The sequence below is a fragment of the Fusarium coffeatum genome (assembly GCF_003316985.1).
Source record: "Fusarium coffeatum strain FIESC_28 chromosome Unknown BRIP53273_contig_61, whole genome shotgun sequence".
Taxonomy (NCBI): Eukaryota; Fungi; Ascomycota; class Sordariomycetes; order Hypocreales; family Nectriaceae; genus Fusarium; species Fusarium coffeatum.
Genome location: NW_022157857.1, coordinates 347,756 through 363,671, shown reverse-complemented (window position 1 = coordinate 363,671; position 15,916 = coordinate 347,756). Strand labels below are relative to the sequence as shown.

At 49.3% G+C, this 15,916-nt stretch overlaps 5 protein-coding genes across 5 annotated transcripts; 2 read left to right on the top strand and 3 right to left on the bottom strand.

The window, feature by feature from the left end:
• Window positions 1-265: 265 nt before the first annotated feature.
• Window positions 266-1,252, bottom strand: FIESC28_02882 (uncharacterized protein; the record flags this gene model as incomplete). Its single annotated transcript, XM_031157031.1, has 1 exon — window positions 266-1,252. One exon carries the CDS (start codon window positions 1,250-1,252, stop codon window positions 266-268), a length of 987 nt encoding a protein of 328 aa, XP_031018983.1.
• A 1,731-nt stretch (window positions 1,253-2,983) lies between these two features.
• On the top strand, window positions 2,984-3,811 carry FIESC28_02881 (uncharacterized protein; the record flags this gene model as incomplete). Its single annotated transcript, XM_031157030.1, has 2 exons — window positions 2,984-3,182; window positions 3,234-3,811. 2 exons carry the CDS (start codon window positions 2,984-2,986, stop codon window positions 3,809-3,811), a joined length of 777 nt encoding a protein of 258 aa, XP_031018982.1.
• An 867-nt stretch (window positions 3,812-4,678) lies between these two features.
• On the bottom strand, window positions 4,679-10,385 carry FIESC28_02880 (uncharacterized protein; the record flags this gene model as incomplete). Its single annotated transcript, XM_031157029.1, has 4 exons — window positions 4,679-6,180; window positions 6,373-7,209; window positions 7,259-8,247; window positions 9,007-10,385. 4 exons carry the CDS (start codon window positions 10,383-10,385, stop codon window positions 4,679-4,681), a joined length of 4,707 nt encoding a protein of 1,568 aa, XP_031018981.1.
• Window positions 10,386-11,897: 1,512 nt separating this feature from the next.
• FIESC28_02879 (uncharacterized protein) lies at window positions 11,898-13,199 on the bottom strand (the record flags this gene model as incomplete). The annotated part of the gene is made up of 1 exon (XM_031157028.1): window positions 11,898-13,199. One exon carries the CDS (start codon window positions 13,197-13,199, stop codon window positions 11,898-11,900), a length of 1,302 nt encoding a protein of 433 aa, XP_031018980.1.
• A 1,106-nt stretch (window positions 13,200-14,305) lies between these two features.
• On the top strand, window positions 14,306-15,551 carry FIESC28_02878 (uncharacterized protein; the record flags this gene model as incomplete). The annotated part of the gene is made up of 4 exons (XM_031157027.1): window positions 14,306-14,670; window positions 14,716-14,768; window positions 14,817-14,898; window positions 14,948-15,551. The coding sequence occupies 4 exons, from the start codon at window positions 14,306-14,308 to the stop codon at window positions 15,549-15,551; spliced, it is 1,104 nt and encodes a 367-aa protein (XP_031018979.1).
• Between the last annotated feature and the right edge of the window lie 365 nt (window positions 15,552-15,916).

Genomic DNA, 15,916 nt, shown 5'->3' with positions numbered 1-15,916 from the left:
ACTCACTTGGAGGCCGAAAGAAGTGGTTGAGACTCGGCGAGTAATTTAAGCATTCACAAAAGACAATGACAATCACAACGGAACAAGTATTGATTCAGAAAGGGTTTTATTAATCAGACTCAGGGTCATAATATACAGCAGAATATTGAAGGTTCATCCCATGTGTCGGGATGGACAGGACACAATGATCCTTGAAAGGTTTTTTTTTACACAATCACGCTCAGCGTGTTGCTAAAGACAACTTGAAGCTCGGGAAAGAAGGAGCTTAGTTGAGCATGTCACGGGCGTGACGGCGGGCCTTCTTGGCCTTGCAGCCAGTCTTGGTGGGCTGGGGAGCAGCGGGGGAGGTCTCGACGGGAGCGGAACCACCGTTGTTGTTGTCGTTACCGGCAGCGGGAGCAGACTCGACGGGGGCAGCAGACTCAGCGGGAGCCTGGGTGGCGGAGGGAGCGGGAGAGTCAGAGCCGGAGCCAGTGCTGGGGGTAGCGGGGGTGGAAGGAGCAGAGCCGGAAGAGCCACCGGACATCAGCTTGGGACCGGGGATGGGGTAGCTGGTGGGGTTGCTGTAGAGGTCGAACTTGATACCGGCATCGTCAGCCTTGTAGAGGCTGGTGCCAGCAACACCCTCGGGCTCGTCGGAGCCGGAAGACTCAACCTCGAGGTTGAAGCACTGGGGGTAGTTCTGGGCACCGTTCTCCTGGCCAGCGGCGTGGAGAGCGATGATCTCGTGACGGAGGACGTAGTTACCGCTCTTGATGGAGGTAGGGACGGTAACCTCCCAGGAGTTGCCAGCGGCAATGAGGTCGTCAGAGGCGAAGTTGCCACCGGAGGTCATACCGGCCTCGGCGATCTTGAAGAACTTGAGGCTCTCCTTGTCAACCTTGGCGCATCCCTCAGCACCGCAAGAAGCGAGGTAGTCGATGACGGGACCCTTGTGGGACTCGGGCCAGGTGTCCCACTTGATGGTGATCTTCTCACCGGCCTTGACCTTGGCGGACTTGACGGCGTTCTCGGCACCGCGGTGGCAGATGATGTCGGCATCACCGAAGGCGGAAGGCTCAACGAAACCGTTGTCGGTGTTGGTGGCGAACCAGGCAACGAGCTCCTTGCGGGGGTTCTCGTTGGCAGCGGCACCGGGGTTGAGACCGTCGTAGTCAGTGCCACCAACGGAGATGGACTCGACGTGGCCGTGAGCACTGACACCGGCAGCGGCGACGAGAGCGGCGAAAAGGGTCTTGGTGAGGAAAGACATTTTGATTGTGTAAAAAAGTTGAAGTGTTTTGTTTGGTAAAAAGAAAGTGGTTGTGATAGGTTGATCCGACTGGCGGTGATATCAAGTTTGGATAGATGAAAGAATGAATTGAACTACTTCTGTCAAAGAAGAGTGAAAGAATGTGCAAAGATCAAAGTGAATGGAATGAACTGCTGTATGAGACTGAGTGAGTGAAGAAGAAAGTCCATTTGAAGCGGGATGAAAGACGATACTTATATCGAATCGAGGTCGTGGTTCGACGGGGTAGTTTCCCGCCTTGGACAGATAAAAGGGCAAGGATGTCTTGTTCGGCCGATATGCCATCAAGGATCTGACGCCTCAAGGTTGCATTGCTCGTGGCCCCGGCCAGTTTCAGGGTACCAGGGTTTGCTTCTTGGGGCGCCAGCCGTTGAGGAGACGGGTTAATGGGGATCGAGATATTAGCAGATCATGCAACGATTGACTTTGACTACTGCGAGCCATTGCTTAACAAGCGAGAGTATAGCACAGGCTAGTTTACGTTTACGAGTATTCTATTCAAGATGAAAATAAGCTTAAGCTTGAACTTGACAGTCTTGTCTCTCTGTCAAACTAGTCCACTCTCCCCATGCCATGTCAACGGTGGTGGTTCCTTCAGTTGACAACGGTCAAACCATCTCCAGAGAGAGTTATCTAGGCGAGCTGCCACTCTCACCCGAGCGCTTCCCATCTCCCTTTCTCGCATGGTGGATCTCTCTGGGCTTGGCTGTACCTGAAACTCTCCAAAAAGACAAGATGGATGGAAAAACAACAACCTCGTGGGTCTCTAAGTGCTCGCTTATTCTGGTTCCTGCTTTAGCGCCGGAACAACGGTCACGGTGTTTATTTTTCCGCAAGTCTCGTTAGATCCCGCTGTGGAGACGTCTGACCTGGATCAATCTTCCTGAGACTGTTTTCTCGCTTGGCTTTCTAGACGCTGATACCCCTGGTGAGATGAACAAGGTAGAGGGCAGGCAGAGTTGAGATGACGCGAAGCCTTATCCAGATTAAAATTAAACATGGAGTTTTTCTTTTCCAAGGTCAAGCGGATGTCAGGACCGAAAATGCCTACAGGCGTTAATCATTGCCACGAGGGGATGTCGTAATCCGAACTCTTTCGTCCTTGACCCGCTGGATCGGTGTCGCATTTTCTGGTGAAACGCTTTGAGCTTCAAGATGTCCCTTTCCAACCGAAAATTAGGCCAGACACCCAAAGAGACAGTCACCCTAAGCCACATTCAGCTTTACAGTCTGTTAATGTTTTTGTATGTTTCTATAAACTGTCAATCGTGTATCAGATTGCAGAACATTGTTTTGTCTATCATGAGTGACTCAGTAAACATCGCGTGATGCTACCTCATACCCTTAAGATAGCGGTGTAAAATGGTACCATGTGAACAGCAACAATTCTCAACAAAAAAAAAACTCACCCTATAGTCCCATAAAGATGCTGATCTGGAAGGTGAATTCTCGCTCTCGCTTAGAGTCCAAGCCTTCCATTTTCCTTTTTCTCTTGATCCAAGCTTTTTCTCCCACCACTTTAATTCCGGGTTGTTAATTTCCCAAGACCCAAGACCCCTTTTCTCCCACCGCTTGTCTCCAACTTTTGGCAGACGGAGAAACAAAACGACCAAGGAAATAATCCCACGCTCCTTCCTGCCTTGGTTTTCTTGCATCTGAATAAGATTTATGGATTCTGACAGGTCGAATGCAATGGCGGCGCAACTTGAGACACAGGGGCTTACGGAGCAGGGATCTCTGAAACCTGACGTGCTGCAGGAACAGGAACAGGAGGAGGGGCGGATGAGACCAAGCCTACAATTTACTGGTCATCAACTCTTTTACGTCTTTGGTTTGGATGGTGTGGGTGCCATGCTTTTATCCGGTGGCGTTAATTTTGCATTGGCTTACCGTGAGTACCACTCCATGATCTAACGATAAGATATACTAACTGATGCTATAGCCATGTACACCACTCAAGACACAGTCAACAACCCAATACGCTTGTTTCAACTGCCGAACACTCTATCGGGCGATGCCGCTGTCACCATCATCATCCAGTGCATCCTTACCTGGTTCGTCGAGATGGGTCTTGTAAGCTACGATCTCTCCAAGCGGTCCGTCCAACCCGTCGGCTTCATGCCCGAGCCAACATCCCAGTGGATGCGATGGCTATTCTTCCTACCACCCAAGACCGAGAAAGCGCCACCGCCTGAAGACTCTTCATTGATCAACACCATCGTGCAAGGAGCACTACGAGGCTTCATGTTTGCAATTGCAGGCTTTGTACTCCTCTGGCCACTCTCTGTAGGCGTGTTGACCACGGTCGGTGAACGCGACGGCGGAGACTGGCGGTATGAAGATCGATGGACACCGCAGGCTTTCAAGGCTATTCTTGGTGGAGTTCTGAGTTTGCTGACGACGCCTTTGATGGCTCTGTTCTGGCTTGTCAAGGCGGGCTGGGAGGGGAATGATGAGCGGTCTGATGCTAGAGAGTCGAGGCGGGTTCAGTATGCGAATGCGCCCGTCTCCGCTGTTTAGAGGCCAAGAGGTGCATTGGGCGAGATGGGCTCATGTCACAGACGGATGAATTGATGACTTGACGGAATATTGGGCTTCGCAATACACTTAATGTTAATAACTGGGATGGAATGGAGGATTGTGGAGGTCAAGACATGTCAACACTTGGCGGTTTGGGCTCGGAAAATAATTCGGTAGATGGCGGAATAACGATGGCAGGAGGAAGCTCAAAGCCCATACTTAATGAGATATGAGTAGCCAATCATAAATAGATAGATTGCATAGAGTATTCGTAATAATAGCAATTGTTGCATTGAACCCACCCCGCTGCCGCGATTCCGGTGATGAGTGGTGTAGGGTGAGTTGTCTTTAATTGAGCCTCATCTCACTCAAGCTCAAAGCTCGCCCAGACTGGACGAGGATTAACAGGACGAGTGAATAAAATAAGTTCAGAACTATCTATGAAATATTATATTTAGACCTGCAAACTATGTGCAGAAGTGTGTGTTGACGAACGATGTTTAACCAACCGTCAGCGGGATAGAAAAATGGATTGCTAAGATCACAAGAAACGGAATTCATGGATCACCTCATACCAACCTAAAATAGAGCTCAGGGTAATTTATCCTGATAGCCTAAGCTTTAGAGGTCATTTCTTCTATTGTCCACCCGGTGAAAGAGAAGTGTAGGGTGAGTCGTCTTCAATTGAGTCTCATCTCTCACTCAAGCTCTCACGAGTCGCTGAGGCGAGAGAATAAAGAAGGATGAGCAATGATCTATAGATATCACTAATAAAACAATTACCGATAAGAATGATGAGATTTGAAAACTATGTATGTAAGTATATGTTGAGGAACAATACTCAATCGTCTTCTATCGACGCGCACCTCAAACCGGTCCGTTCGGGCCATTGTATTTGATGGGCCTGCACTTATAATTGTCCAGCATAATATAATTCTCACCACCCCCGTTCTCGTCTTGCGGACTAGCAGCCTGGATATACAACGTGTCCGTCCCACCAGACGTCTTGAACTCGATGCTAGCAGAGTACCACCGTCCAGGATAATAAGGTTCCCACAAGTTATCTGGCTGATTGAACCTGTTACCCAGAAACTTGTTGGGCTTATACCAAATATCATCATTCCAGTACGTGCGGATGAAGGGGATCCAAGTGCCCAGTTTTTTAGTCCTGGGGTCTTCCATTACACGCTCGTACTGTTTGTCGATGTAGTAGTCGTAGCTGCATTGGAAGGTCACGCCTGCGCAGGATTTTATGTCTTGCCACATTACGAAACTGGTGTAATTGACAAGGTTTTGGCTTTTCATGACTTTCCCGTGACCGTCGACATCTGCTTTGTCCCAGTCAAACGCGGAGTATATACTCTTCCACCATGGGCTGGTCCCGGCTGGGTACTCAAAGTCGCCGTCCTTGATGGGCATTTCGCATATCTTGGTTTCAACGGGGCGCGCTGTAACGGTTACCTGAGTGGAGAGGACGGTGGTAATGGTTGATGTAACTCCATTGGTGACCGTGGTGAGGGTCGTAAGCGTTGTAGTCGCGATTGTGCCGACAGTGTTGGTAGCTTCAATTGAGTAGACAGATGTCGCGTCCGTGAAAATCGTCTTCGTGTAGGTAAACTTCTTGACGTCTGTAACAGCAACTGGCACAACGCTGGTGAACGCATCGTAGACGGTCTCATCAGCAGTAGACAGCGCAGTAGAGGTGACTTCCACAGTAGTCTCAACAGTGATAGTAGGCAGAGTGGAGGTAGATGTCTCGGCGATATCGATTGTCTGAACGACAGGGAATAATTTACTGCGAAGGTCATAAATGTCCTGCGTGCGGGTGACTTCCACCCACGTGTATCCAGTCGCTATACCGTAGAGAGTGATCGTGTCAATGATGGCGATTTCCTTGGTGACCTGCTTCACATCATCATTTGTGACAACCTTGGTGATAAGAGACTGAGCAGTCGGCGTCGAGAGAACAGTCTCTGTGACATCCTCATAAACTGTAAGCGTCACTATAGAAGTGGTCCCATCTACGACAGTCGTATCCGTGACAGTCTTATGAGTTGTGACGGTCGCAGCGGTGGTGAGGGTCAGCGTGACAGTCTCACCATAGATCTTGTCAATCGTGGTGGATTTCTCGACAATCGTTTCAAGACCCGCTGAAGCGTAAACAGTTCGCGTAGGAAGGTCAGGCAAGAAGCATGAACACGCGCTGTGGTAATGAGATTCGCCGAATTCGTTGATCCAATGTTCTTCGAGGCTTTCAAGTCGAGGAATACGGGCCTCGACGGCGGCGCGTTTCTTGTTGTTCAGCCAGGGGAACTCGTGCTGAGTATACGTCTTGCCCTTGATCTTGGTACTGGTTGAAGTTGAAACAGCTGTCCGATGTCAGTATATTCTTGTAGGGATCGGGAGGTCAGAAGAATTGGCCGTCGAGAGCATAAGAGACGAAATAATTTGGCCACCTTATGCTAGCATTTCGGCTCGCGTTTAGGCTACTTTATCTACGTAGCCTGAATCTTGGAAGATAATTCTTCTGACACCCGTATAGATCAATTGAAGATACTCACAAGTCTCGGTAGTCTCGGTCGTCCACCCAACCGTTGTAATAGTGCTCGTGGCAAAATTCGTGTCAGTGCTAGTAGCGATCGTCTCCTCCATTGTATCCGTCGCGGTAGTGATGTCGAAGGTCGTCGTAGGAACAGTAGTGTAGTCAGTATCTGTCGAAGCGAGGGTGACTGTAGTCCAAGTCGAAGTAAGGTAATCGGTGGTTGTGTACAAGACATGCGTGCGCGTAGACGGTATGGAGTAAACGACAAATGTACGTGAGTTGGTGAGGTGAATAGTCATCCCGGGCGCGAACTTGATGGTTGTACCGGTGACTACATACTCCGTAGACGTAGTAGGGATGCTCTCAATGCTGGTGATAGTCTCAGTGGTAACATCCGTAGATGTAGCAGTGGTGATCTCGGTAGTGTCAGTGATCACAACGCTTGTTTCGGTCCCGGTTACATCGTAGACTGTATCAACGCTCGTGGAACCGACATAGTCAACATCGGTAGTGTAAACGGTCTCGTAAGCAGTGGGGAGCTCAACGATCGTGCGAGCGACCGTATTGTAAATGGTCTTTGGCTCGATGATCTCAATGCTTCCATCGCGACGAACAGCCGTGACAGTTCTGTCCTCTCCAGCGACATAGTTGGTAGAAGGCGCGTCTAGAACGATCTTTGTCTCATCGGGGAGATCTTCTATCACAGTGTCGAGCTCGGTAACTGTTGTTTCTGCTGCAGATGTAGCTGCGACAGTGGTGACAGGCTCGATGGCAGCGGTGCAGACACTGCTGGCGTAGTCCGTCGTGCCTTCGAAGGACGCAATGAGAGCGTCATTTTGCCATTCTGCATTTGTGCCTTTGGAAGGGTGAGTATATAGACGTCTGAGTTCAGAGGAAAGACTTACAGTAATCGGCTGAAGTGGTGGTGGTAGCAGGGCCGGCGGTCGTACTCGTCTCGGACTCGCTCGTCGTTTGAGTGGTCGTATCTGTAGTGGCAGGGTCTGTTGTACCGCTGGAGACGCCGCTTGTAGAGACACTGGTGGTATAAGAAGTATCTGTGGTCGCCGAGTCGGTAGTCAAGCTGGAAGTATCGGTTGTAGTTCCAGAGGTTGTGTACGAAGAAGCGTCAGTGGTAGTATAGCCCGTAGTGATGCTAGAAGTATCCGTCGTAAGGCCAGTGGTCTCCTCGGTAGTCGCAATCGTAGGGCCACTAGTCCTGGATGAGGAAGCGTCAGTGGTGGAAGCGTCTGTAGTCATGCTCGAGACGTCGGTCGTAATACCCTCCGTCGCGTGGGAGGAAGTTTCGGTGGTGGCAGAACTGGCGATGGAGCCAGACGTATCCGTCGCGAGGCCGGGGGTCTGCTCATTGCTAGTCTCACTCGTAGCACTGTTGATCGTGTCAGACGAGGTATCGGTGGTGACAGAAGCCGAAGTGAGGCTGGAGGCAGTCAGGGTGGTATCACTGGTTGCGTAAGAGGAAGAATCCGTAGTGCCTGAAGCCGCAAGGAAAGTAGATGTATCAGTCGTAAAGTCAGTGGCCTCGTTAAAAGTCGCAGTCGTAGTAAGACTGCTAGTCGCAATTGCCTCATCATCATCGGTGGTTGAAGTCGTCGTAGAACCGGTGGTCGTAGTTGCCTCATTCGTCGCCTCACTCGTAGCAAAACCGGAAGTTGCAGCTGACTCTTCCCCAGTCGAAGCAGTCACTGTCGTAGCATGACCGGTAGTCGTGACTGCGTCTTTGTCTGTCGTCACTGTGGTCGCAGTGGTCGACAAACTCAGCGACAAACCATCGCTGCCCGTCTGCGTCTCAATACCTTCCGAGATCTTTGTTGAGATACCGGTGGAAACGCCCACCGAGAGCTCAGTGATAACGCTCTCAGATGTAGAGGTGAGACTAGACAAATCCGTAGAGGTCTCACTCGTCGCAATCGAGACAGCATGAGAAGTGACAGGCTTCGGCTTACAAGGACTGGCGAAAACATCAAACGAATGCAAGGCCGAAGCCAAACAGAACGAAAGGACAAGACGGCGAGCCATCTCTAGCCACTACACTCGCAAACAAACACGAATACAACGTAAAATGCACACACAAACTCCCCGCGGATGGGTGGGAAACACTGATCTTTATTCCCAATTACCCTCACCTCTTCCTGTCACTTCTTCCACTACTTTAGAATCGCCATCATCTAGAACGAAGGATTAATTGCTTCGGAGCTGAATTGTCAAGCTATCGATTCCCTAAAAAGCACAACCAGGGGTCAATTGGTTAGTCAGTGGAGACAGTGAAGAAACTATCGATTTGACGATAGCTTCATTAAGCACGAAAGCCCGACCAACGCTTCTGACCGATTGGCGCTTGTCGGGCGGTTTATCCCCCCTTTTATTTACGATTTGCGAAAGACCCTGTGGCGTTATTAGTGTCTGTTGGTGCAGTTTCATGAGAAGTTGGTCTCATGATATGGCGGTTCGACCAACTCACATGTTCATCCTGGCGCAAGATGTTGGTTCATGTAAGTGTAATTTCCACAAAATTTTAATAGAAAATTTTAATAGATATCAATCTTTCCGGGGTATTAATTGATCCAAACGTCAGGCCTCCTCCAAGAAACACCATCACCAAGCCCCTCACTGAATCTGCCCCGCCCAAGCTCACATTCTCTTGGGATTCACAAACACCAAAATTTCCTCCCAAGCCTTAACCAATGATGTACCCATCGCTTCAATGATAGTCCATATCTTTTGCGGAATATACTTGATCAGCCAAAGCACAGAGTACCCGAGCCACCAGATACATTCACCAAGAGTGCCAAAGAGCGCTTTGAGCACATCGTAAATCGTCCTGCCGAACGACACAATGAACCGGCCGATTGCTTTGGGCGCGTCTATGAAGATGGCGCGGACGAGAGAGCAGAAGCCGTTCCATATATCTCGTAATGTGATGCCGCGTAGGAATGTGGCAATTGCCATTAGTGTTGTGTGGAGGAAGGAGAAGAACTTCATGAAGATGTTGCTGATCGCTTCGCCAATGTTCTTTAATCCACGACCGATCCAGTTCAGAACCTTCATTATAGAGCCTGGTATTTCCTTCAGCACTCTCCAAAGCGACTGGAAGACGTACTTCACGAATGACGGAATCTCCTTGATACCCTTCCAGATCGCTTTCCCTGCGCTTTTGACGTGTCCAGGTATCGCGATGACCCCCCTCTCGATCTTCCCAGGCAATTCCTTGACGAAATTCTTGATCTTGTGGCGACGTCTCCAAACCGCACAGCAAAGCTCCTTCGGCGCCTCGTACAAGAGAAGTTTGGGAAAGTCCCATACCAGTATCCTTATGAAGTTGAACAGCTTCTCTGCAGCGCGTCTCGCCCTCTCCATTTGTTTGCGATGCACATGCATCCATCGCTTCCACGAGCCCCCACGGATATTAGGTAGATATTGTACGATTTCGAGATGCTTGTTGATTGCTGCGAGTCGCAACGCGATCGCGCCATCTGGGGCGATAAGATCGTGTTTCGCGCCGTAGTCTTCGATCAGGACTTTGACCAGCGCCAAATGGCCACTCTCGGCAGCCACCATCAACGGAGTCCGCTCCGGCAAGTCGTCGACCTTGATGCGTTTATCCTCGCTTTTCACGCGACCGTATTCGTTGACGCTTGCGCCGAGCGCGACAAGACGACTGACCATGGGCAGTTTACCCGCGCGCACAGCAGCAATCAATGGCGTTTCTCGATATCGACTCGTGGTATCGGGCGAAACCCATCCGCGGGATATAAAGTCGGTAACAACATCATCGTGTCCGTTTTCGATGGCGCGGAAGAATGCGTCGACAATGTCGGTCTCGATACGGTAGGCTTCATGGTACGTGTTCCAATCCGCGTCGTCAGTTGGACGCTGTAGATTCGTGGAGCGACCGGCGGGTGAATGAAGAATCGGGAACTCTACACCGGAGGAAGCTTCGATGCGATTAAGCAGGTCGTCATTGTCGGTAGCCGAGTATGTCGGCAGGGGAATATCTTCGGATGGCGATGTCATTTACGAATATCAATGGAGGTTGACCAGCTGTCAATCCCGCTGGGGAGCGGGCCATTATTTGAATGCATATTTGATGTCGTGGCTTTGGAATTTGGTGTTTGTTGGCGTCGGGCTGTGTAAAGCAAGTTGAAGCCATACCGACATTGTGGGAAGGTTGCTCAGCTGGCTGTCCTGCCACCACCAATGATGTAGTTAGTGCAGGGGTGCGTAAATTGCGTGGGCTGTCCATAGGGCTGATCGTGTCAAGTTTCAGTGGAGACACTTGTCATTGCTGGGCTTGGAGGGGGTTAAAATTGCAGTGTAGAGAATCAGTCTCGGCCCAAATTGAGGCCAGTGAAGCACGCCCGCATCATAATAGTGAAGGAACCTAGTGGAAAAAAGATGCCTGCTACACTGCATCTTTAAGTAGGTATCATGAATCAACTGTAATTATTGTTCCTAACTTAAGCCCTTGGAGGGGCTTAAGATTGCAGTGAAGGAAATGTCACACCACGCTACGTGCGGCTCTGCAGTGAGTACCTAGGTACTATGTTTATTCTTTACTGCAATCTTAACCCCGTCCGAGGGCCCCAGAGAAGCCCGTTCCAACCTAGGAACCTACCTTGGAGCATCAGTGGTCTACGAGCGGCTCTACGAACGGCTCTGTGGTGAGTGGAGACCGCGCTTCTTCCTGGGATGAGGTGCTCTCGGAGAGGGTTAAAATTACAGTTAAGGAAATGGAAAAACTCGGCTCACACCTTCACTGCGATTTTGGCATCAGGTACCCTGGGTTTGAGTTTCCTTTTACCTTTGAAGGTGGTTAAGTGCAGTGAAGGTGTTGGCTGAAGGATCGAGGTACCTTAGTAGCCGGCTATTTTCGGCGGGATCACGCCTTCGGAGGGGGCTAGAATTGCAGTGAAGGAGTCAGGAGTGTAAAAAGGGATTGGATTCCAGCCCAGGCGTCCTGCGTTTAGAAAACGGTATACGTTATTGCTACCTTAAGCTCTTAAATGGGGTTATTATCGTGGTGAAGATGGTTATTCCTATATCATTACCCCGCCACTCCTGCAGGTTGAAGTTATGATTGCTTGGGGTCGGAGGGGTTTAAAATTGCATTGTAAAAGTGCGGCTTCCGGTTACCCTGGTCACCTTCACTGCAATTTTAGATAGCTTCAGTAACCTCCATTCCAACGCCAGCGAAATAACAACAAGATGACTCCTTCACAGTCCCTCACATTAATTCTAAAAAAGACACTTTGCTTCCAACCGCTTTTGCGAGCAACAGCTGAAAGGATGGCGTTTACTTGAACGGTTGCGCCCGGTAATTTAAGACCTTCTTTTTCAAAGTGGTCAGCTTACAGTTAACTACGTTGAAAACCCTTACCGTGACAGAAGCTATTACTGCCATGCTCAAGATAAGAAACTGATGGATGTCCATAATGCATAATTCTTGGACATTTGCACAGCCCATCCTCGATAATGCGTGCTAGATATCAGAGCTACTGTTAATCGATCGTGAAAAATGAAGCGATATCAAATTTCATACATCTTCCGCCACACAACCTTACCCTCCTTTGGATCCATGATAACTGCGTAGTGTGTCTCATCATTACTTATCTCATCGTGCTCCAGAAACTTAACCACATCAGCTTGAGTGACAACATCTCTGCTTTCCTTATACCGTCTTCGACAAACGAGTGATCTTTTCATCCACATCTTCTCTAGGCACTCTTTCCTGTCCAGCGATAAACCAACGAGTTCAGCCATGCCGAGTGCATTATCCGTGCTCTCTAACTCTGCTGCCGCTTGCTCTAAGCGAGAGGGGTCCTCCTCGTCTTTAAGATCGTGGTTGTAGGCAGTGAGAAATGTGTCAGAGTCGCGGACTTTGGCTTTTCTGTGGTCTTTCTCCACGATGTATAATCGTTCTGGTTGGCAGAATATGAGATATGCGGAAGTTGAGTCAGATGCCGTCAGCTTTTTCAACACCTTTTGTACGTAATTATCAGAGACACCGTGCTGTGTTGGATCGCCAGATATAGAACTTTCCGGTTGGCGCAACAATTCGGTCGACTCCTCTAGAAGAATATTTCTCAGGGCACTCGAGATGGATTGACGATAACCGAAGATCACCATAGCTTGGTTCCATCTGAAAGATAGTCGTTGACGCAGTGTCTCATTCGCATGGTATGGCCGAAAATTCAAACTCATGCTCAACCCTCTCCGCACGCCTGTCAGGACACCGACATAGCCAAGATAGGTAACTGTAGTAGCAATTACAGGCCCTCCAGCGGATTTCGCAAAGTCAAGCTCAACGATAATATGCCGGAGCTTATCCATTCCCCAATCCAGAGTCCGAAAATGTAACATCCGTGTTGTTCGTCCAGGCAAATCCAGCGTGCGAACTCCGCCGCTTGTACATCCTAGCAAGAGGTCTAGAAGTACGTTGAAAGCGACGAGAACATGCATAGGGATACTAATCGCTGTTGAAATTCCACGTAACTCGGCCGTTTCCTCTTCTGAGTGAACCCTTCGCATGAGATATGGTGAGATATTGGAGAGCCATTTTGATACATGCGAGCCGGTGAGGTCAAGAAGTAGTTCATCAAACAGACTTGGCAAGTCGCAAGAGGTGACGGCTTCTACAAAGTGCGGAATGATGTGGGAGTAACGCTGCTCAGGCGGCTGGGAGAGGTCGATGACGAATTTCGGTATCGTTGAAGAGCCACTCATTTGCGACGCTGGATTGAACTTGAGGGATCCCCAGGTTCTTGAAGTTGATGATCCGGATATGTGCGATAGGACAGAGGCAACTTCAGGACTGTCGTGCACTCTCATGGCTGCCTGGTCTGTAGCATATCACGTGATCATTGTCAGACTGATTATCGTCTGGTGTCTCTTCACTTAGATGTGTCCATGAAACATAACAGTCGGTGGGAGCCTGCCCGTGGACGGGGTTAAGATTGCAGTGAAGGAAGCCACAAAGCTGCATGCTTGGCAACTTGCTGGTCTTTCACTGGCCTTTAGCTCCAGACATCCCGGGTTCGAGGTATTGTCCATATGGATGCACTGTTCCTCCATCAAGCCCTTGGGAGGGTTTAAAATTGCAGTGAAGGGTATCACTATTATCAACAACTTTCAGCCGTGCCCTGGCAGGTGGGTAACAGGCCAACTCTTCTAACACCCTGAGGCCTAGTTAATCTGCTTCATCCCTTAAGCTCTTGGTGTCGGTTAAAAATGCAGTGAAAGATGAGCCCCAGCACAGCCTCAACATGGATTGCTACAGGTCCCAGCCATACAGCGAGCAGCAATGACAGCGCATGGTATGAAACAGCTGTCCACCTTATTGGCTCTCAAATGATCGGAGGTGACCCGATCAATGTTCCATCAGACTGCTTTTTGCGAAGTGTTCGTGATATATTCTGAGAACATGGGTGTCGAAACCTAATTCCAAGCATGAATGGGACCAATAACTATGACACCACCCGGCGAAAGATCGGGTTCTCAATCATATGACAGTGTATTAAGCCAATCACTTATCAAAGAATGGAGTATGCCAATTTCATGTCGATTGTCGCTACGACCTCGGTAATGACGCGATCGGACGGAACACCGAAAGTGTTACAGGGTAGCCAGTTTGGAGCAACCATACAGCTCACTTGCGCAATGTCAACAGTCAATAGTCAATCTCAAGCAAATCTCAGTAAAGGCTCATCGCGTATACCCGGCCTACGATGATGCTATATGCGCTATCTTTCCGTCTCCCAATAATGCCCAAAACGAGCGATGTTCCTTATCTTCAACGTCGATCTACCCCACCTCAACAGCCGCTAACTACATCCATTTGTAATCGTGAATCCTACGTCGTCTCAATATTAACTCAAGAGCCCATCAAAATCCCATGAACTTATCGTTCAAGAACAAGATCACTACTGAAACTCACCATGACGCTCGTCAAAGCCACCAGCAACAAGCCCCTCAAAGGCCACAAAGCCATCATCCTGCTCAACTCAGAGCCGCCCGAGGACCAAATTGACGCTATAAAGACACAATTCCCGGATCTTATAATCAAGGCATTCTCTGAAAAGAAGCATGGCGAGCCTCTGGAGCCGGCCTTTGATGAGAAGGAGTGGGAAGATACTAACATCATCTTAACTGCTGTGGCAACATCTCATCTGCTTCCGAAACCGGAGCAGGCGCCTCATCTGCAGTATGTCCAGCTTACCAGTGCAGGAGCGGACCATATGATGGATAAACCTATTTTCACCGATACGAAGATTCCTGTTTGTACGGCTAATGGCGTCCACGGGTGAGCTTTGCTGAGTTTGAGGGTAGGATGTTGCTGATGAAATAGGCCTCAAATTGCCGAGTGGGTTATTGGAACTTATCTGGCCCATCGACTTCGCTGTAAGTTACAGACCTCGTTTGAGAACTAAAACTAACGGCAAAATGAAGTGAAGGAATATTCGAAACTTCAAGATGAAGGTAAATGGAAGCGCATCAGCAAGAACGATGAAGATACAGCCGGCAAGCGAATGTACGACACCCCAATCTCAAAATCAAGGCTTCAAGCTAATAATCTGCAGCGGAATCCTAGGCTACGGCAGTATAGGCCGTCAAACAGCTCGTGTCTCCAAAGCACTAGGTCTGGATGTCCACGCCTACACCCTCCATCCACGCGACACTCCATCCTCCCGCCGCGATGAGTCCTACTCTCCACCCGGTCTCGGCGACCCAGAGGGCGAATTCCCCAGTAAATGGTTCTCCGGCGGCTCTACAGAAGAGATCCACGCATTTCTAGACTCAGGGCTCGACATCCTCGTCATTGCTTTACCTCTTACCGAGAAAACCAAAGATCTCATATCCAAACCTGAGTTTGAAATCTTTGCCAAGAGGGGAACCTTCTTGATTAATATTGCAAGAGGACCCATTGTTAACACAGATGATCTCATTGAGGCGTTGAATAACGAGGTTATTTCTGGTGCGGCGTTGGATGTTACGGATCCTGAGCCTTTGCCGGAGGGACACCCGCTTTGGGGAGCTAAGAATGTGACTATCACGCCTCATGTTAGTGGAAACTCGTCTTTCTATTACAAGAGGCTGTTTGATATCTTTAGGTTGAACTTGGAGAGGCTTGAGGAGGGAAGGGAGGATCTGATTAACATGGTCAATAGGCGGGAAGGATATTGAAGAATACGACGCAAGTTGATGCTACGCATACGAGGCAATGGGAGTGAGCATCCAAAGAACAAAATTTAAGTAGCTAGCCCATGACTGCCTAGTTGACCAGTATATTGGGGACTTACGCCTCGGGAAAACTCAAAAATAGTAGACTCCCTTTCACTCGATCTCATCACCACCACAAACCACATCTGCTCGCCATGTTTCCGTCTGTTTGCTCTACATTCACCCCGTAAAATATTCGGAGTCACCGTACTATCAACCGTTTGACTCCGACATGGTAACACAACTGAACAAGCCCGGATTTGCTGAGCCTGTAGGATGACTCCTGGGGTGTAACAACAATCTATAATCCATGATGTACTCTACATAAC